At 40.9% G+C, this 22,774-nt stretch overlaps 1 protein-coding gene across 1 annotated transcript in view; it reads right to left on the bottom strand.

Annotated features, from left to right (window-relative positions):
- Positions 1-22,774, bottom strand: part of TINAGL1 (tubulointerstitial nephritis antigen like 1) — a 60,245-nt gene that overhangs the window by 25,978 nt on the left and 11,493 nt on the right. The window contains exon 2 of the mRNA XM_075264693.1: positions 12,183-12,510. Coding sequence (XP_075120794.1) covers positions 12,183-12,489 — 307 coding nt within the window. The 5' untranslated portion in view covers positions 12,490-12,510. The remainder of the gene's footprint in view (positions 1-12,182; positions 12,511-22,774) is intronic.

Here is a 22,774-nt window from a genome sequence, read left to right as displayed (position 1 = left end):
AAATATTAGACAACTTAGGCCTGTGTCTTTCCCAAAAGTATAAACTCATTAACTTGTTCCTCTTTCTTTATCAGCCGAACAAGAAGGATTTTTGTACCTTCTGAATGTGTTACCATGCACATATGTAATTTTGCATTCTAATTATTGTTCTTTCCATTGCAGTCATTTTCATAATCAATAAATAAGGAGGTTGAAGACATCCAAGCAGGTATTTTATCTTGGTCCTTTATCATTGCAAGCTACATGCCTTCATAAAAACAGACAATAAGTGTGTAGTTTGATTCTATAGTCATATTTCACAGTTAAGCAAGAGAATGGTACAAATGAACGGCAATATGACTACAGGAAAAGAATACATATGGAATTTTTGTATTCTGAAATGTAGGTCTTTATTGGATTTGCAGACACAAACAGCAAGAGAGTTATAATTATAGCAATGTAAAATTGCTTTAGCTGCACTGGAACAATAAAACACTTCACCAATACAGAGAAGGTTAATAAAAGAAAAAAAAAAAAAAAAAAAAAAAAAGCTCTTTGGCTTTGCCAGATCGTCATAGCAAAGTACAGAATTTCTGAGACCGTGTCACGTGCCACTGGAATCAAGGAATTCATGCAGTTTAAACTACAATACGTCTTTTTCTGCCATCAGACAACCCTTTCAGTATTTCTCTGCTCCTACATTTAGAAGACCATTACTTAGTGCTGGGAAATTCAGTGAAAAATAACTGAAAATCAAATTTAATCGACTGGTCATCAATTATTACAATTATTTTACATTTAGATAATCCTGTTTCAGGTTCCCATAGTCTAAAGGATATGTCACTAACTGTGCGCTATCCAGTCATGACGGCTGATATGTGAATCACTGAAACCAAATTCCAGTGGCATGGTTTGGCATGAAAAGTAGGGGGCATGGCACAATGGTAAAAAGAGGATTGCCATAAAATTATCATACTCAAGGTGAAGTGTTCAAATAATTGTGATTTTGATTTAGGTCATAATGGCCCAGCCCTACCACTATTCCCCAGGTACCCTTTAACACACAGGAAATGCCCATTCAGTCAGCTGCAGTTACCTACCTCAGCTTGTGACCTGTATCTGCCAGCACCTACCCGAGTGGGTATTTCCTCTCTGTCAAAAGGGGCCAGAGAGAATTTTTTTTTAAATTGATCAATTGGACAAGCAGGGCTAGTCTTTTAGGGAGACTGTTCTGCAACTTGCTATAATGATACATTTGGACATATTTGCATATATGGTAATGAGCATGTTTTGCTTATTTTACATACTATTTGTACTTGCACCACACCAGGTATTAAGCTTGCATTTACATGTTTGGATCTGAGTAGGTGTCTTAAGCTGACCATACACATTAAATTTATAAAAAAAATGTAGAAAAAATAGTTTCTGCAAACCTTCGTTAAAGAGGACAAAAATAATCTTTGGGGTGCACGGCCAGCACTTCACTCCAGGGGTGCTATCAAATTTGATTTCATATAGAAAAAACTGATGGTCCGGCAACTCTCCGTTTTGAATAAAATTTAACTTTTAATGGACTTCATAAAACTGACCAAACCATGAAGAATACAAATAAGTGAACAAAAGAAAAAAACAAACAAAACAAAAAAAGACCCCCTAAAAAGGGGGTCTTTTTTTGTTTTTTTCTTTTGTTCACTTATTTGTATTCTTCATGGTTTGGATATTTTTATGGAGTCCATTAAAAGTTAAATTTTATTCAAAACGGAGAGTTGCCGGACCATCAGTTTTTTTCTATATGGAACATTAAATTTATGGCTATCCAAACAACCTCACCATTAACAGGGGCAGATATATCATTTTACCACAAAGTGGGCATAGAATTCGCTTGAATCCCATCCACTTTGTCTGTACTGTAAATCGCTGCGATTTTTCCAGCAGCGTTTCTGCTGCGGGCAAATCACAGAATTTCTGGCCCATGGAATCCCAACCTAAAGAGGATCTTTCACGACTTCCGCGTCCAGTTCTTTACAACAATTAATAGGTGCTGCTCCACAGATTCTGGTACAGTTAGAATTTTTTCTCTATACCCTACTATTACAAAGCAAACAACACTGTTAATTTTGGTGCCTGATAGTCAATTTAGACTCTATACTGTCAGGAGGGCAGTATTAGGCTGCTTTCACACGTGGAGTGGAGACTACACAGATCTCAGGTATAATAGAAATATTTGTACCTGTTCTGTGTTTTTAACCCATCCCTAGTTTTGCCACACAATCACTGATGAAAATCACTGATCATACACTGACCATGTGAAAGCAACCTTAGGCAGGAGCAGGCAAATGCTGCAAGTCTGAGCTCTGACACCGACTGCCTCTAATTCACGCTTGTTGCTCAGGAACAGTGAAGGTGGGAAAGAAAATTACAACTGCACTGGAATCAGGACATCTATTAACAGGTGCAACAAACTTGAATTGGTGGAAGATCCTCTTTAAGGCTAAGGCCCCACGTGGCATCCCGCAGCAAAAAAGCGATGTGGGAAAAACCGCGGTGGCGATGAATTGTGGTTCTTCCTGCAGCGCTTCAGACAGAAATTTCGCAGAAGTTTCCACTGTGGACTTTTTTGTTTCAATTATACCTAGGGGGAAAACCACCAGTGTTTCCATAGGTATAATTGACATGCTGCAATTTCCAAAACCGTGCCGGTTTTGGAAATTGCGGCGTGTCTGCAGTGTGGGTTTTACCACAAAGTGGGCATGGGAATCGCTAGAATAAGAGTTTAGAAACTTATAGACACTGTATACAAATTAAGCTGTCAGACGCGCTTTCTCACAGATTTCCTGCTAAGCAGGACAGTGCAGCCTGAAATGTACAGGAATTACATACACTACAGAAGAAACACTGCGACAAATTTATAATAAAGTGTTACTTTTGTATTTTTGTGTAAAAAAAAAAAAAAAAAAGAAGTCAAAAAATGCAATAATAATAATAAATACTTTCCAAGGGTATCCATAAATGACCCTTGATTACTAACTATATTGTGTCTTTCCATTTATCCCAGGCCCATTCCCCAGGTCTTGCTGAGTATTTGTACTGTAACTACAAAAGGTGGGGGGCAAAATTTGTGTTGGGGGGGGGCAATTTTTTTATAGGAAGTCCTTGCTATAGGTTCAAGAACATAAAGATCATCTCTTATCATCCCTTTGCATGGAATTGGATGGGATGAAAGACCTTTTCCTCCTTCAACAACCAGTAATAGTGTGATATCAAGGTGTCTGATAGGTGTCTATATCTCTTCAGGATTATTAAGAATTTTTTTGGCATTGGATTATTTTTGTCTAGCTTGTTTCTGCTTTCAGCAATATACTGGCTGTAAGTGTTAACAATACCTCTATAGTTTGGGCAGTGCCATAATGAATCTTTCCTGATTTTGTGTAGTTTTTTTCATAAAGATTCCTGTTATGTGGCTGACATTACACTTTTACTTAAAGAAAATATCCGTTCAGGAAACAGTGCTTGTAAGCCAAGTAGTTTGGCGAAGGATTTATATATTTTATATAGTAACACTAATTTAACCCCTTTAAGACCAAGACTAATCTCTTGTTAAGAATTTTAGGATTTTTTTTAGATTTTTGCTTTTCACAATCCAACAGTCATAATTTTAGTTTCATGCCTACACTGCAAGGCTGCTTTCAGACAGAGTAAGGCTCCGCTCATTCTGACATGTAATCACATGTCAGAATGAGCACAGTAAAACAGAATCCCATTGACTTCAATGGGTTCGGTCTTATGCACGCTACCCATTGAACTCAATGGGAGGCTTTTTTAACTATTGCTTTCAATGTGATACACCACTGCACCGGCATCAAGTTGCAGCTACCCAGGATATCTATTAGAGATGAGCGAACACTAAAATGTTCGAGGTTCGAAATTCGATTCGAACAGCCGCTCACTGTTCGAGTGTTCGAATGGGTTTCGAACCCCATTATAGTCTATGGGGAACATAAACTCGTTAAGGGGGAAACCCAAATTCGTGTCTGGAGGGTCACCAAGTCCACTATGACACCCCAGGAAATGATACCAACACCCTGGAATGACACTGGGACAGCAGGGGAAGCATGTCTGGGGGCATAAAAGTCACTTTATTTCATGGAAATCCCTGTCAGTTTGCGATTTTCGCAAGCTAACTTTTCCCCATAGAAATGCATTGGCCAGTGCTGATTGGCCAGAGTACGGAACTCGACCAATCAGCGCTGGCTCTGCTGGAGGAGGCGGAGTCTAAGATCGCTCCACACCAGTCTCCATTCAGGTCCGACCTTAGACTCCGCCTCCTCCGGCAGAGCCAGCGCTGATTGGCCGAAGGCTGGCCAATGCATTCCTATGCGAATGCAGACTTAGCAGTGCTGAGTCAGTTTTGCTCAACTACACATCTGATGCACACTCGGCACTGCTACATCAGATGTAGCAATCTGATGTAGCAGAGCCGAGGGTGCACTAGAACCCCTGTGCAAACTCAGTTCACGCTAATAGAATGCATTGGCCAGCGCTGATTGGCCAATGCATTCTATTAGCCCGATGAAGTAGAGCTGAATGTGTGTGCTAAGCACACACATTCAGCACTGCTTCATCACGCCAATACAATGCATTAGCCAGTGCTGATTGGCCAGAGTACGGAATTCGGCCAATCAGCGCTGGCTCTGCTGGAGGAGGCGGAGTCTAAGGTCGGACCTGAATGGAGACTGGTGTGGAGCGATCTTAGACTCCGCCTCCTCCAGCAGAGCCAGCGCTGATTGGCCGAATTCCGTACTCTGGCCAATCAGCACTGGCTAATGCATTGCATTGGCGTGATGAAGCAGTGCTGAATGTGTGTGCTTAGCACACACATTCAGCTCTACTTCATCGGGCTAATAGAATGCATTGGCCAGCGCTGATTGGCCGAATTCCGTACTCTGGCCAATCAGTGCTGGCCAATGCATTCTATTAGCTTGATGAAGCAGAGTGTGCACAAGGGTTCAAGCGCACCCTCGGCTCTGATGTAGCAGAGCCGAGGCTGCACAAGGGTTCAAGCGCACCCTCGGCTCTGATGTAGGAGAGCCGAGGGTGCACTTGAACCCTTGTGCACCCTCAGCTCTGCTACATCAGAGCCGAGGGTGCGCTTGAACCCTTGTGCACACTCTGCTTCATCAAGCTAATAGAATGCATTGGCCAGCGCTGATTGGCCAATGTATTCTATTAGCCTGATGAAGTAGAGCTGAATGTGTGTGCTAAGCACACACATTCAGCTCTACTTCATCGGGCTAATAGAATGCATTGGCCAGCGCTGATTGGCCAGAGTACGGAACTCGACCAATCAGCGCTGGCTCTGCTGGAGGAGGCGGAGTCTAAGATCGCTCCACACCAGTCTCCATTCAGGTCCGACCTTAGACTCCGCCTCCTCCAGCAGAGCCAGCGCTGATTGGCCGAATTCCGTACTCTGGCCAATCAGCACTGGCTAATGCATTGTATTGGCGTGATGAAGCAGTGCTGAATGTGTGTGCTTAGCACACACATTCAGCTCTACTTCATCGGGCTAATAGAATGCATTGGCCAATCAGCGCTGGCCAATGCATTCTATTAGCGTGAACTGAGTTTGCACAGGGGTTCTAGTGCACCCTCGGCTCTGCTACATCAGATTGCTACATCTGATGTAGCAGTGCCGAGTGTGCATCAGATGTGTAGTTGAGCAAAACTGACTCAGCACTGCTAAGTCTCTGCATTCGCATAGGAATGCATTGGCCAGCCTTCGGCCAATCAGCGCTGGCTCTGCCGGAGGAGGCGGAGTCTAAGGTCGGACCTGAATGGAGACTGGTGTGGAGCGATCTTAGACTCCGCCTCCTCCAGCAGAGCCAGCGCTGATTGGTCGAGTTCCGTACTCTGGCCAATCAGCGCTGGCCAATGCATTCTATTAGCCCGATGAAGTAGAGCTGAATGTGTGTGCTTAGCACACACATTCAGCTCTACTTCATCAGGCTAATAGAATACATTGGCCAATCAGCGCTGGCCAATGCATTCTATTAGCTTGATGAAGCAGAGTGTGCACAAGGGTTCAAGCGCACCCTCGGCTCTGATGTAGCAGAGCTGAGGGTGCACAAGGGTTCAAGTGCACCCTCGGCTCTCCTACATCAGAGCCGAGGGTGCGCTTGAACCCTTGTGCAGCCTCGGCTCTGCTACATCAGAGCCGAGGGTGCGCTTGAACCCTTGTGCACACTCTGCTTCATCAAGCTAATAGAATGCATTGGCCAGCACTGATTGGCCAGAGTACGGAATTCGGCCAATCAGCGCTGGCCAATGCATCCCTATGGGAAAAAGTTTATCTCACAAAAATCACAATTACACACCCGATAGAGCCCCAAAAAGTTATTTTTAATAACATTCCCCCCTAAATAAAGGTTATCCCTAGCTATCCCTGCCTGTACAGCTATCCCTGTCTCATAGTCACAAAGTTCACATTCTCATATGACCCGGATTTGAAATCCACTATTCGTCTAAAATGGAGGTCACCTGATTTCGGCAGCCAATGACTTTTTCCAATTTTTTTCAATGCCCCCAGTGTCGTAGTTCCTGTCCCACCTCCCCTGCGCTGTTATTGGTGCAAAAAAGGCGCCAGGGAAGGTGGGAGGGGAATCGAATTTTGGCGCACTTTACCACGTGGTGTTCGATTCGATTCGAACATGGCGAACACCCTGATATCCGATCTAACATGTGTTCGATAGAACACTGTTCGCTCATCTCTATTATCTGTGGAACGGAGGCATAGAGAAGGCTTTTAAAGGTATGAGAAGAATAGCCTTTCTTAAGGATATTCCTAAGTGTTAGCGAGAAAAAAATGCAGTTTTAATGATTGAATCCCTTTAATGTGTTCATTGTTGGTGTGAAGAAACATAGCTTACTTGCAAAGTAGCAGAAATCACACTGTTACTTGTATACAAGAGGACTCGAATGGTGGAACTGAGCAATAATGCATCTGTGACCACAGACACTATACAAGGTGGATGTTATCAAACATTACAAGAGAATCAGGGGCTGGAAAATAGGAATACACATACTTTAGGGTAAACTTGCTGAGTCTGGCATTGTTTCGACTATGCAAGTATTTTAGGCAGAACACAATGCCTAAAAATCTAAATCACATCAATATTTGGAGTGACCACCAGGTCTGTCTGGGATAACATGAAGAGACAGAAGGATTTGACCTAGCCTACATCCACAGATAATCTGTGGTTAGTTCTCCCTACCAAGTCCTTTCAAAAGCTGTGTGCGCTGAGAAGGATTGATGCTGTTTGGAAGACAAACAGTAGTTAAACCAAATCATTATTTCATTTAGATTTTTATTTTAATTTACAAAAATCTATTTACACTTCTATTTTTTAAAGAATTTTTACTTTGTAGCACTTTTTCCTCACATACACGGCAGACATATAACTGGACAAGTGACTGCTGTGGCCATTAACCGGCTGCAGCAGTATTATGCCGTGCACATGTAGAGAGAGACAAAGGGAACCATCAATGCTACATTGCCAGGAGAATGGACAGGGGAGCAATGATTCTTCTTTTCATGTTTTGTTGTTTACAGCTTGTTTATTTTTTTTATAACTTGGACCACACATCAAGGTGAAATAGAGGAAATTGGACGATAAATTAGTTCATTTCTATTTCATGGAGAGGAATTGAAACTTGCACATGTAACTATAATGGAAATTAGTTTAGCATTCAGCTTAACCAAGCACTTTAATCCCTTTACACAATGTAATTGGGTTTTACTACAGGTTCTAGAAAAGTATTTCCCTAAGTAAGCTGTAAATGCAGGAAAAAGATTAGGATGGCGTACAGTCTAAAGACTAAAGCTGTTAAATCCTTACTGAGCAAAGATACTTGGTTTGTATTGCTTTTAGCTACCCATCAAACTAGATATCAGTAAACCTATAGTAGTATGTGGTAGTATTCCAGGCAAAATAAACTGGCCTCTGCCATTACCAACTGCCTGCGCGGCAATGTGGCACCAGTTAGGGGGCATTCACACAGAGTAATGCGGCGCTGAGTCTGGCACAATAACTCGAGTAAAAATCAGCGCTGTAAAACAGAATCCCATTGACTTCAATAGGTCCCATTTAATGCTCATAACACATTGAAAGCAATGGGAGGCTTTTTAACTCATTGATTTCAATGTGTTACGCACGTTAAATGGAACCCATTGAATTCAATGGGATTCTGTTTTACTGCTCTGATTTTTACACGAGTTATTGTGCCAGAATCAGTGCCACGTTACTCCGTGTGAATGCCCTCTTACTATTCCTAAATCACCAATTTCCCAACTTTTTTAAACCATGCATTGACTACTCAAATGAATGATATCAAAATGCCCCCATATCCTGCATGGCAGTATTTTTATCAATAAAAAACAGATATTTTTATAGTTATTTTTTAAATCTATTTTATGTCCATGTTATTAGTGCTGCCATCTTGCCTGAACTGATATTGACAGCACTTAGCTGGATTGACCATGACCATGTGATAGCTGCCATCCATGAATGAACGGCACAGCTGATGAATGGGCGACATATGGATGTCATCCGTGTGCTGCCTGTGAACTAACTGTGCGTTTGCAGCCTCATTCATTCAAAGAATAGAACCTGTTCCTTTTTTTTAACAGATTGTGAGCCGCATATAGCATATATATATATACAATATATATATATATATAGCCTCATATATCAGTACGTCTTTGTAGAATGAGAGGAAATCCACGCAAACACGGGGAGAACATACAAACTCCTTTCAGGTGTTGTTCCTGGCGGGATTCAAACCCAGGACTCCAGCACTGCAAGGCTGCAGTGCTAACCACTGAGCCACCATGTTGCCCCATGACCTGTTCTGTATTTTGTGGCCTGGGTCATTCCATAAAAGTTTATGGGAAAAAATGCTGCATTTTAGAGCTAAATTTAAACTTTCAAACAACTTTTAATTTTCTGGCAACACTTGTGATAGTAATAAATACTATAATATACTTTACTAAGGTGTAACTGTTATATCACTTTTTTTGCTATTGTGTAGTGAGTGGTGTGCTGAACACTTTTGTTATATACGTTATTAACCTATTGTGCCTTCTTTTAATATAAGCAAGTTCTTAAGTTCTCTTTAGCAACACAATAACTAAGTGCTGATAGGAATATCTGTCCCTTATTCAACCTCTATCATCAATATACACATACATAGCGAATACCAAAGGTACATTGTCATTTCAAATTGCTGTATCTGTTTCTGCAACACATGGCCTTAACCTAAGGGAATATTGTAGTAAAATGAAATTAGCTGCTGTCTACTGGATAGGTGATAACTTGATCAGTGATGGTCCGACTGCTGGGACCCACAATGAAGACAAGAATGGGGGTCCCTAGTCTCCTCATTTGGATGGAGAGCCAGATTGAGCATGGTCACTGGCAATCATTTCACTTATTATCTATGGAACAGAGTACATCAATCAGCTATCCTCAGTAGTACTATAGAAAGCACATAGTATATAAACTAATAAAGCGGCAGTGTACATGTTTGACCTGCTACTCAATTCAACCCAGTGCAAGGAACCCCCACCAATCTACAGGTTGTCACCTATTTAGTTGATAACTTGATATTATTTGAATACAGTTTTAAGTTTGAAGAGGGGACAAGAAAAGTCCATTTGCAAAATATAAAGTAAATTTCCATTGCACTATTATATGTCTACTCACTAGCAGCAAGCGAAGTAAAAGAAAAGTCGTCAACAAATGAACTGAAACACAAAGTAGTTTGGCAGTTTCATACATTTTCATTAAACTTGCAATAGAAATGAATAATCTGACAAACAGTACACCAGAATCCCCATTTAGTCTAAGGACTCATGTTGTGGGCCACATAAAAAATTGCTGTGGGAAAAAAACTGCGGCAGCAACACGTCACACTTTACCCGCAGCACTTTTCACAGGAAGTCCGAATAGGGAAATAGGGAAACACCCCAAACAGTTTTGTAAATTGCAGAGTTTCCGCTGTGAGAATTTTTCTGCAATATGTCGATGGAATTCGCTAAAATCCTATCCACTTTGCAGGGACTGTAAAATGTTGTGGTTTTTGCCACAGCAGAAATGTTGCTGCAAAAACCGCTGCGTTTTACAGTCCTCGCAATCCCATTCACACATTGCAAAAAAATACCCACAGCGGTTTCTGTATAGGTATAATTGATGCAGAAAGTACTTTCTGGGAAAAATGGTGCAGGGAAAACCGCAATGTGTTTCCGATGCAGTTTTTCCCGCAGCACTTTTTTGTGGTGGCCTGCCACATGGGGCCATAGACTTAAAATATATTTGCATGGGGCAGTTTGGATCCTAAAAATAAAAGGACAGCAGAATGAATTGGTCCTGGTCACAACACCAGCGCTAGAAGGTTAGCCATGCAAGAGACTAAAGACATCAGCATGACACAGACTGACTCTCAACAAATAGCAATTAGTTTAGGAATGTAAGGGGGAAACTGTGACTATTAATATAGCCACTCTCAGCTCTGGGTCTCTGACATTGGTCAGTTATTGTAGTTGCACAGCTTGCATGCATGTACATGTCTAGCTCAAGAATTTATAAACCTGAAGGATTGTTTTCAAGCTATGCTACAACAGCAGGCAGATCACTATTTTCTGTATAATTTCTAATTATATCATTTCTAGTAATATCATAAAATCATGAATTTAAAAATGACATTGCTTTACTGTGTTTGCATCAATTTTAGACTCTTCTCTATTTATAAATAGTTCTGTCCACACTACCGTACTAAAGTAATAGAGGACAGCCATCTCTAATGCATTTCACTTTATAAATCAAATATTTCAATTACAGACTTTATTCAGCAATATTGTTATAGAATAATTCCATATTCACCTCTGTAATAAACTACATATCATTGCAGTCTAAGTGTATACTGCATGAAGTCGTACATGAAGAGGTGCAGTTGAGGAGTTAGAGGGCACGAAGGAACACTAGTGAAGTTTTGGGGCCTCTCTATTTTCTCAAGCATGTTTGGAAATAGACCCCAAAATGTTGCTAATGTGCCTTCCTTCTCTCTTCAGTGCATCTCCTTGTTGCTCAATGTAATACATACTCAGACTTCAATGATATGCATAAAGATTCTTCAAAGGTGAATGCGGAATTGTGTTATAATGGAATTGCTTGAAAAAGATATTCTAATATCTAATCTATAAAATATTGCAAAAATTGAAGGGTGATATTTGAGCTTTTGGTCAGGAATTTGGTCAGGAAACTGACTCAAATTCCTCCTCCTAAAAATGCCTCACCATAACAGGGCCACACAGTGACTCAGTGGTTAGCACTGCAGCCTTGCAGCGCTGGAGTCCTGCTATACAAATCCCGCCATGTCAAAAACCCATCTGCATGGAGTTTGTATGTTCTCCCTGTATTTGCATGGATTTCCATCCCATATTCCAAAAACATACTGATAGGGAAAAATGTACATTGTGATCTCACAAAAAATGGACTGTATAGTGAGGCATTTTTTTGGAGGAGGAATTTGAGTCAGTTTCCTGACCAAAAAAACTCTGTGTGAACTCAGCCATATTGGACTCTATTCATACACATACCAGATTTCAATATGAAATTCTGCTGCCTGCCTTGACCAGACAATGGTTTAATTCCATTCTGCTGTCAGGCAGGTGACAATGTAAGTGTAATTTGAGCTCCCACAGAAGCAAGACCAGACATCAGCAGTAGGACACGCCAATACTTACTAATCATTTGGGGTCTGACTGGCTTAAACCCCACTGAAAAAACAGAAAAGCTGATCCAATTCTGGCCTGGGTTGGGCATTGTGTAGAAAATAAGCCAAAAGGTATCCAGTTGCCTCATTTTTTGTTATTGTGGGGGCCCTTTGGTGGTTGGACTCCCACAGATCATAATATTGTGGCATTTGCTCATCATTTTTACATGGGATTAAGTTACAATTCCAAGGTTGAAGTTCTAAGGTTAAATAGTGGTATACATACAATGTTATAGTAGTAGTTTAACTGAATCAAGTGTGATTATGTATAATATATTTTACCTCCAACGTCTACACACCATGTACATTATTTTAAAACAAACATGTCCTAATTCTAATATGTTTCCAACATTAAATATATTGGTTGTGTCACGTACCTTTCCTGATGTTTGGTGGGGGGCTAATACCCAAGCAGTATCCCCAGAAGTCAGGACAGCAGTCTGACACAGTTCTATTGCAGAACAGATCACAGTAACAGATAGTATCCAAATACGGAACAGTGCAGGCATCATCTCTTCCTGGGCAACAAGACCCTCTCTGTTGGCAGTATGAACCCCCTGCGTCTCTCATACCAAGGCTGTGAAGTCCTGGGGCTAGCTCACGTTTTGTACGGGTCCTCTGAGCAGTGACATCGCTGATCACTCCCAAGAACAAAAGAACTAGAGCCGGCAAAATAAGCTTCATTTTGGACAATGTTAGAATTTCCTGTAAGGAGATGATTGACAAGTTGATCAAATTTAATGTTACCGTCTGGGATCCCTAAATATTATGAAAAGATAACTAATTGTTTGCATTCTTATTTTACATAGGTAAGAAAATACCCATTTTACAGTCATAATAAAGTACAGTAAACTAAGGCTTTTTACACACCTGCGCTCGGTCACCATTCGAGGAGAAACAGTTTAGTGTTCACAGGCATGCTAGACTTTTTATAGAATTATTGAACAAACACTGTTTTGATCCTTTAATGTTTGACACTGAGGCCTATATACATGTTTGGAAAAGTGTGAAAGTGGAGAACCTGACAGAGTGTTGTTACTCATATCTGCCATAGTTCATTCTGCCATCATGCCATCCTGTCTCACTCCCCAAAAGGGCAAAATTTTGTCTCAAGTCTTACCACACAGATACAAAAAATTAAATACTATCAGGAATAGTTAGAATAAGGCTCCATGTAGAGGTCTGCAGTAAAAAAAATCTATCTAGGAAAGATTGTGATGGAAACGCACCACATTTTTTTCATGCAACCACAGAGGTTTCCTCACTGGACTTTCTGCTTCAATTATACCTATAGGGAAACTACTGTCATTTCCGTAGGTATAATTGACATACTGCAATTTCCAAAACAGCAATGGTTTTGAATATCACAGCATTTCTGCTGCGCGTATTTTTGTACAATGTGCAGGGACTGTAAAACGTTTATGCACATGAGGCCCTTAAAGGGGTTTTCCGGGAAGAAAATCTTTTTTTTTTTTTTTTTTTTTTTATAAAGGTCTGTCAGTGCTACTGATGGGTTAATAAATAGACCCATATACCTTTAGCAATTATTGCAGATTATATTGATTTCTGGATGTCTCTGGTTGCTGCTGCATCCTCTGTGTTTGTTTACGTGCTGTTACGTTCCTGCTGTGCAGACTTCCTGTATAAGCTGCTGCACTAACTCCCTCTCACTCAGCCCCCCTCTCTCATCTCTCACTCCATTACAAATCCCTCTGTGCCAGTAACCTAACCCCTCCCACCCTCACTGATTAGTGATCCCGCCCATTACTAGCCCCTCCCACTCTCCCCATTTCCTTGGCTAACCTATTCCGCCCACTGCCAGTAGACAGGTAGAGGGGGAGGACCGGTTTCCTGGTAAGTGTTGCAGGAGATAGAGGAAGGGGAAGAGTGATGGTGACATTCCGTTTCGGAAGCGTTGAAACAGAACGTCAGCAGATTATCAGAAAGTGTCCCTGGAGTGGTCATGTCACCACTCCAGGGATATGGAAGTAAATTAGAAGTTAGGTGTGGGGAAAGAGTTTAGGTGTAATCAATCTTTATTAAAGTTTTACAAAATACAAAACACAACAAAACAATGGCAAGCCATATAAGAAAGAAAGATAAGGCCCAAAAGGGTCCAGTACATCGGCTTGTACACAAGTTGCAGTAAGAACAAGCAAAATATAACAGGGGAAGAAGGACCCCCAAGCCGGAATGACCAAGGGGTACCAAACGAAAAAAAACAGAAAACACATAAGGGATCGGGACACGACAAGGACAAGACACAGGAGGGCAAGGAGAGGGCATAGGCAGGCTCTACGTAGGAAGGGGACTGAGGGCCCTAGGGGGCCAATCAGAAAGTAGTCATGGGCTGTTGCAATACTGTGCGTTAAAAAAGTAACCATGGATAGGGGGAATAATACAAAGTGGGAGGAGAATTCCGCAGATTCTTGGAACATGACCGTGGCGAAGGAGTTTAGTTTAGGGGATAATTATCAGTTTATCCTGGACAACCCCTTTAAAGAGGACCTTTCACCACTTTTGGGCACATGCAGTGTTATATACTGCTGGAAAGCTGACAGTGCGCTGAATTCAGCTTTCCATTAGCTTTCCATTAGCCAGGAACGTCCTTCTGCCTCGCGGCGCCAATCGCACTGTACTGTGGAGCGGGAAGGAACGCCCCCTCCCTCTGCTCACACAGCTCGTCCATAGAGGAGCATTATCAGGAGCGGGAGGGGGGAGTTCCTCCCCGCTCCACAGCACAGCGCGATTGGCGCCGCGAGGCAGAAGGACGTTCCTGGCTAATGGTCAGAAACGCCCTTCTGACCATAGAGCACTACGGTACCGGCACCGTAAGCTCTTTACACCGGGCACATATCGGGAAAGCCGACAGTGCGCTGAATTCAGCGCACTGTCAGCTTTCCAGCAGTATATAACACTGCATGTGCCCAAAAGTGGTGAAAGGTCCTCTTTAAAGAGAATACTTCAGAAATAAAGGATAAGGGTGAGAGAAGATCATTTTACTGCATCACTATAGCATCTATATAGTAACTGTAACTATAAGGTTTTCAAACAGTACTAGTTACATTCTCTTTGTATACTTTAAGAGTATAAAAATGCAATCTTGTAAGTAAATGCCTATTCTTTGTAAAAATGTGTCTATAAACCAGGAAAAAGATCTTAGCAGGGGGCTAAAATATATCATACCATTTCAAATTTGAGACACTGGACATTAAGGTGTAGATTTACAAAGCGAAATGCGCCAGAATTTTGTGTAATTTTCACCAAAAATATTTCTAGTATGCTTTGTGCCACATGTATCAAGTGTTTTAGACACTTTTTAGGGACACATAACTTTTATAAAAAGGGAAATGACTTTTCATGAAATGGGCTTGGCTTATCAGAAAGTAGTCATGGGCTGTTGCAATACTGTGCGTTAAAAAAGTAACCAAATTTTAATTACGTTTTATCATAATCTAAGCCAGCTAATAAGTGGTGTAAAGTTAGACTACATAGTCTAAATATATGTCAGATTTATTAAACAGTATTATAAACTTTGATAAATCTGGTACAGTTTAGACCTACAATTCACACAGTCAAAATGCAAAACTTTTCATCCCAGGGGCGGCCAGTTTCACTATGAAAACAGACAAAAATATATCATGGCCTATATTTTGATTGTCTGTGACAACTGTCAAAATATCATCAAGTGAAAACCCCCATACAATTACAGTTTTATTAATGGGGCCGTGTGGCAGTTGAAAAAAAAAACCAAAACGTACATCACACAACCTATTTTTACTGTCATGTGAATTAGTGTCTGAAGTGAATTGGATTAGTAAATATGCCCCTACAATACTTTTTTTTTCTTTAATAAAAACCTGTCCCATTAATCTTAACTGTTTCGCAGAGAATTATCCTGACCATATTGCAGATAAATGACTGAATCCAGGCAAAGACATGCATTGAAACATGTGAGATGCCATAGGTGAGTTTTTAGAATGTAAGGAATGGCTAGGCAATGACCAGCGGCAGGGCAGTGGAGAACCTTTAGTAGAAAGTGGCATGTACAGGCAACTCAGGTCATAGCAAACAAGCAGGTATGCAACAAGTAAATAATGACACACAACATATCTTCTATGACAAACCAGGGCATTTTTGATGTTCAGGTTATGATTTTTGGCAGTGAACAGATAATACTTGATTTATTGCAACTTTCATAGCGTATATAGAATGGAAAGTTTACCCTGGTGCATATAAAATATGTACAGAGATTTGTACATAGATTTGTTATTAGGCTCACTGAAATTACTATAAAACAATAAAAGTATTTTGGTCCAGCTTGTAAACAAAACCCTGTGTTTTCTTTTATCATATGACAGTTACAATATGAGATAACTTTTTTTTATTGTACATTAAAAACTTACCCTCAATAGGTGTGCAATGCTGTTGTTAAGATATGCACTTAAATGTGCGGTGCCTAACCTGAACATAGATGTGCAGAAAATGGATAAATCACATCAGTGACAGGTATCCCATGGAGATGCAAAACTTGCAACTCCAGAGATAAGAAGCTGGGAAGACCACAGCAACCTTTGCTGAATGTTTCCAAAGCAGAGGAATGTGCAAAAGCAAAATTTGTTTTAGTTAGTGGTATGCGACCTTGAAGGAATGGTGATAAAAGTTTTTCTAAGAAAAATACAGTTATACAGGCTTGCATATTTAGCTATTCCAAATAACACTAAATATATTTAGTATACATATAGTATATAAAGACTTGGACCTATCATGGACTTGGACCATTATGTGGCCTTACTATATAGAACTTGGTAGACTATGGAAAGCCAAACATTGGCTTGAGGTAGAGCTCCATTTCTCTATAGCAGGGCTTAGCAACCTCTGGAACCTGTGCCGAGGTCGTCACTTCTAGCATATTTACTCGCCAATGGGTTCTCTCTGATGTTTAAAATGCTGTAGCTCCAGGTAAACCTTCTCTCTCATGGACCATCTAGACAGGTCAGAAAGGAGAAAGCTTAAGGCATGGTGTCCTAGTGTCCAGGCTATGACCTAGCCTAGTCATAGGACAGAAATTACCTGTGCAATAAATTTTTGTTCCTTGAAGTGCAAAAGTAAAGCATGATCTGAACAGGTGTGTATTGATTTCAACAAGGCTGGACACATGTGAGGAAGACTGGGCTATGTGAGGAACATCCTCTGCCCCCACAAAGCTGGCTTACTGCACATCACTCTCAATTCTGTGCTCTGCCAAAAGTCGTATCCACCAGCGAAGAATCATTATTGCACAAAAAAGTCATGGACAAGGATCACATTAAAATGATAGTTTAATCAGCCAGTTAATTGGTTACTGTTTCCCTAATGGTGTTCATTAATTAACTTTCATGTAGGGGTCGACATTCTAACAATTATTGCATTGCCCACTGACTGCTTCATCTTTGACTTTAAAAAAAAATGGCGCCCAATACATCAAAGGTTGCTGACCCCTGCTTATAGTACTTTATTTCTGCCAGGCAGATAATTACTTCTTATATAAAAAGAAACTGTGTGTGCCAGATGCAGATCCCTGCCCATAAAAGAGTAAAATACTGAAAATTATTCTCTCTAGAGTGAATGAAGCTCTCTTTTTCTCTTTCCATAGATACAACAATAAAGAAGTGACATAATTCTGAAGCCTAAAATACACATATTTTCATCTTCTCTTCTTGAGATTAAGGGTAAGGACCCACATAGTGAGCCATAGCATTTTTCATAGAAAGTCTGAAGAGTTTTCCTCTGTGGACTTTCTATCAGTATTATACCTATACAGAAAATGCCAGTTTCTATAGGTATAATTGACATTATTTTGACATATTTTCAAAAACTTAGATGTTTTTGAACTCACAGCATTTCCTCTGCGGATTTTTTTCAGTAATGTGTGGATGGGATTAGCCATCCACTTTGCAGGTAATGTAAAGCCTAAAGAAGTTTTCCCATGTCAGACATTATGTTAAAGAGGACCTTTCATGTTCTCATACGTATTATATAGAAAGTCGATAGTGCGCTGAATTCAGCGCACTGTCTGGTTTCCTGGTGTGTGCCCCAGGGTTGGAGATATTGGTGCCACCGATATCTCCCAACTGTCAGAGGGGGCCGTTACTCACAACTCAGCAATAACGCTAAGCTGTGAGAAATGCCCTTCTGACTGTGGAGAGATATTGGTGCCCCGTGGAACCAATTGAAGACAATGGGAGGCTTTTTTTACAACACTGAAATTCCACACCAAATTCCTCACTATTTTCCTCCGTGTGAATCAACCCTAAGGTTGAAGCTCCACGTTGCAGAAATGCAGCTTTTTTGTTGCAGATTTAGTTGCTGCTTTTTGAGCCAAAGCCAGGAGTGGATTGAGCAGCAGGTAGAAGTATAAGAACTTCCTATATATTTCCCTTTCCTCTTGTAACCACTCCTAGGTTTGGCTCAACAAAACCCAGCAAAATCTGCAACAAAAATAGTTGCTTTTCCATAATGTGGGGCCTCAACCTAAGTTTTGTAATTCTAAACATGGTTCCATCCAGACAACAATGCTTTTAGGAATCAGTACCTCCAAATATACATCCAATGGAGAGTGCAAAAACCCTCTGTATGTCTCCACACCATGATTTGCCCACAGCGGAAACAAAAGCAACATTTTGCAGTCAAAGCAAAGTGGATGGGATTCTAGAGAAAGACTGCGCTGCGGACACGCAACAATTTCCAAAACTGGCACAGTTTGGAAATCGCAGCATGTCAATTATACCTATGTAAATGCCAGTGGTTTCCCCATATGTATAATTGAAACTAAAAGTCTGCAGAAGAAACCTCTGCGAACTTTCTGTCTAAAGACAGAGTTTTCGATTTGGGCACAGGCAGTTCTATATACTGCTGGAAAGCTACCGGTACCGTAACTCTTTACAGTCAGAAGGGCGTTTCTGACAGTCAGTCAGGAACGTCCTTCTCCACAGCAGCGTCTATCGCGCTGTACAGTGTGAGCGGGGAGGAATGCCCCCTCCCTCTGCTCACAGTGCTCGTCCATAGACGAGTATTATCGGGGGGGGGGGGGGGAGGCGTTCCTCCCCACTCACACAGTACAGCGCGATAGGCGCTGCTGTGGAGAAGGACGTACCTGATTGACTGTCAGGAACGCCCTTCTGACAGTAAAGAGCTACGGTACCAGGACCGATAGCTCTTCACCTGGGGCACAGATCGGGAAAGCCGACAGTGTGCTGAATTTAACGCACTGTCAGCTTTCCAGCAGTATATAGAACTGCCTGTGCCCAAATCGGTAAAAGGTCCTCTTTAAGAAAAGAGATCACCCAAGCCTCAACTTGTTGTCTACCTCAAGCTCCAATAGAAGTGAATGTATCCAGTGAATAGCTATGAATGCATGGTCACAGCAGTCACAAGACTGACTATGTTCTCGAAATATATTACACATTTATGTTATATTCCATAGATTTACCATAAATGTCTGAGATGGGAATATCCATTTAAGAAGCTATTTCGTGGTTAAAGGCTCAGTGGTTAGCACAGTAGCCTTGCAGCGCTGGAGTCCTAGGTTTAAACCTGACCAAGAACAACATCTGCAAGGAGTTTGTATGCTCTACCTGTGTTTGTGTGAGTTTAATCCCATACTCCAAAGACATACAGATAGGGAATGTAGATTGTAAACCCTATATGGGAGAGTCTGTAAACTGCTGCAAATATGATGGTGCTATACAAGTAAATATATAAAGTCAAGCTGAAAATGTCTTACACGCAACAATTAAAGCCCTGGTGACCTGCATTACGCACTTTAGGAAATACCAGTGAGATGTGTTTCAGCAGGTATGAATCTACTGATTCTATCTCTACCATAATAATATTATGGTACAGACGAAAAGAGACATGAGTAATGAGTCAATTCACACAATGGTATTGAGGGTATTTAAGATTTTTTTTTTTTTGAGTAGGCGGCATAGAAAAGCAACCAGATCTATAGAAATTCATCTATGTAGAACATACTGTATATATGTTATGTGAAAAACTTAGAGATTCCCTCAAGGCTGTAGTTTTAGGATTAGCTAGGTAAACACACAAAAATGCCTGCCTGTTAATGTGATTCCTTAAAGTGTTTTTTTACTATTTCGTCAGGTGTTGTTTGGTGATCATTTTTGCGATATACTTTATTACCATATCTAAATTCCTATTTAATATATAACAGGCTCTAACATTCTCTCTAGCAATCCAAGCATTTACCAAAGGGGGATGGTTAATTCAAATAGCTGTATCTCTGGTTTTATATTATCTGGTATCACAAGAAAGCTGAGATTGTCATGTACTGCCAAGATTGAGGTACTAGCTGTAACAGAACTTAAGATATGAACACTGTCGGGAACTTGAACTTAAAGGGGGTGTCCAGGCTGAAATTTTATTTTTTAATTAGGCTGGGGGAGGTGAAAGAAATATATACTCACCTGACCCTTGTGCTCCAGTGCCTCCCGGAGTCGTCTGGTCCTGTAGCTCCAATGTTCTCTTCCAGCGGAAGTCCCGCCGCACCTGACCGTTAAGGCCAGTCAGTAAATTCAGTGGAAGGACCCAGGACTTATAATAATAATAATAATAATAATAAATTTTATTTATATAGCGCCAACATATTCCGCAGCGCTGTACAATTTGTAGGGTTCAAATACAGACAGAAAGATACATTACAAAGAAAGTCATTTCACACAATGGGACTGAGGGCCCTGCTCGCAAGAGCTTACAATCTATGAGGTAGAGGGGGTGACACAAGAGGTAGCAGGGGCGGCATTGCTTATACAGTGGTCAGACACTTTTGTAATAGAGGTGACTGTCATTACATAAACATAAGACTTTATGAGCCGTCGACAGTCGTGTCCTTTAACATGTGGATGGAGCTTGGACCTATAAAGTTAGCATGAGATGACATCATATCATGTGGGGAAATGTGGGAGCGGACACAGAGGAGGGTTAAGGGTTTACGTGAGACATTGTGATAGGCTTGTCTGAAAAGATGCGTCTTTAGTTTGCGTTTAAAACTGTAGAAATTGGGAGTTAATCTGATTGTCCGGGGTAGAGCATTCCAGAGAAGTGGTGCAGCTCGGGAGAAGTCTTGTATACGAGCATGGGAGGTTCTGATAATAGAGGATGTAAGTGTTAGGTCATTGAGTGAACGGAGAGCATGGGTTGGGCGGTAAACAGAGATGAGGGAGGAAATGTAGGGAGGTGCGGCATTATGGAGAGCCTTGTGGATGAGGGTGATAACTTTATATTTTATTCTATAATGAATAGGCAGCCAATGTAGTGACTGGCACAGACCAGAGGCATCGCTGTAGCGTCTAGCTTGATAGATGAGCCTGGCCGCTGCATTCAGAATAGATTGTAGAGGGGAGAGTTTAGTGAGGGGAAGACCGATTAGTAAGGAGTTACAGTAGTCAAGGCGAGAATGAATCAGAGAGACAATAAGTGTCTTTAATGTATCTCTGGTAAGGAAAGGGCGTATTCTGGAGATGTTTTTGAGATGGAGGTGACATGAAAGTGCGAGTGATTCAATATGAGGGGTGAAGGAAAGGTCTGCGTCAAACATAACCCCAAAGCAGCGGGCCTGCTGCCTAGGAGTTATAGTAAGGCCTGAGACTATGGATATGGATATATCAGGGACAGATCTGTTAGATGGTGGAAACAGTAGTAGTTCAGTCTTAGAGAGATTCACATTCACAGCCAGCGAGAAATTCCACTGCGAGAAGACAGCCGAGCAGCAGGACTGGACCGCCCTGGGAGGACCCCACAGCACTGGGGCCAGGTGAGTAGGTTTATTTATTATTTTTTTCATCTCCCCCAGTCTAACTAAAAAATGTACTTTAAGCCTGGACAACTTCTTAAATATGTAGAAGTTCATGCTACATATAAAATCACATTCCCAACTGTGTTTTTAACTAGTGATATCTCAGGTTCTATTATAGCTAATACTTCATTCTTGACAGCATACCATTTTTCTAGGTGCTATAAAACTGGAGAAGCAACCACCCCCCTTTGGCAAATGCTTCTGCTCTGTGTACTTGAGTACAGGTGTAAGGACAGAGTCTCCCTGGCATTGCTAATGGGAACCTTACAGCCTATTCTCTATTAAAAGGTTTGATAGATTAATAAGGTATGTTAGAAAAATGTTCACAACAAATACCCTGAGACAATAGCAAAAACTCCCAAAAAACATTAAATGGAAGTTACACTTTAAAGCCTTATAAAGCAATATATACAGCACGATTCTTATAGTTACAGTACAACCATCTCCTACAGGTGATTAAATGACAAGACTTACATATTATTCCAGGAATGTCTGGCACCTTCACAATAATGTGCTCCTTGCCCCACATGCATGTTATACATTAACACTTGGGAGGATTATACTGTGGTTACTTCAATGAACAAACAAAGGTTAACATTCTTACTGAGATTTCCTGTACACGCTATTTAGGGTACATAATTAGTAATGTGTATGCAAGTTCCCTTTGTCTGTCTATTGCTATTAAATAATACCGTACAAATAAAAAATAATACATATAATTACAAAATCAAAGAAAAAGAGGGTCCATGATGGCGGGTTCTGGTACTTAATAGCTGAACAAGCTCATCAGGGCTCCAGGAACTGCAGTTATCATTGTAACTACTTTGATAGTGCTTCTCCGATCTGGATATCTGTTTAGACATAGGGAATGATACTGGACATGATATTGTCCTATTTACTCACACTAGTAGTTGGGTGCTGTGCATATAAGGATTGACAGCATCCACAACTCCCTATAAGCTCCAGACAGCTGACATCATGATTTTCTCACACGCACATATTTGTTAGGGATTGCTACAATTGGAGTTAACAGATAGGTTGATATCATATACCCTACTCTACATGGACCTACATTCGTCCACCCTTTACCAACATCATTAGGGATTATATATATTG

The sequence above is a fragment of the Leptodactylus fuscus genome, chromosome 2 (genome assembly GCF_031893055.1).
Source record: "Leptodactylus fuscus isolate aLepFus1 chromosome 2, aLepFus1.hap2, whole genome shotgun sequence".
In the NCBI taxonomy this organism is placed as follows: Eukaryota; Metazoa; Chordata; class Amphibia; order Anura; family Leptodactylidae; genus Leptodactylus; species Leptodactylus fuscus.
Note: the sequence above shows the minus strand (reverse complement) of the source record. Positions and strands in the feature narration are given on the sequence as shown.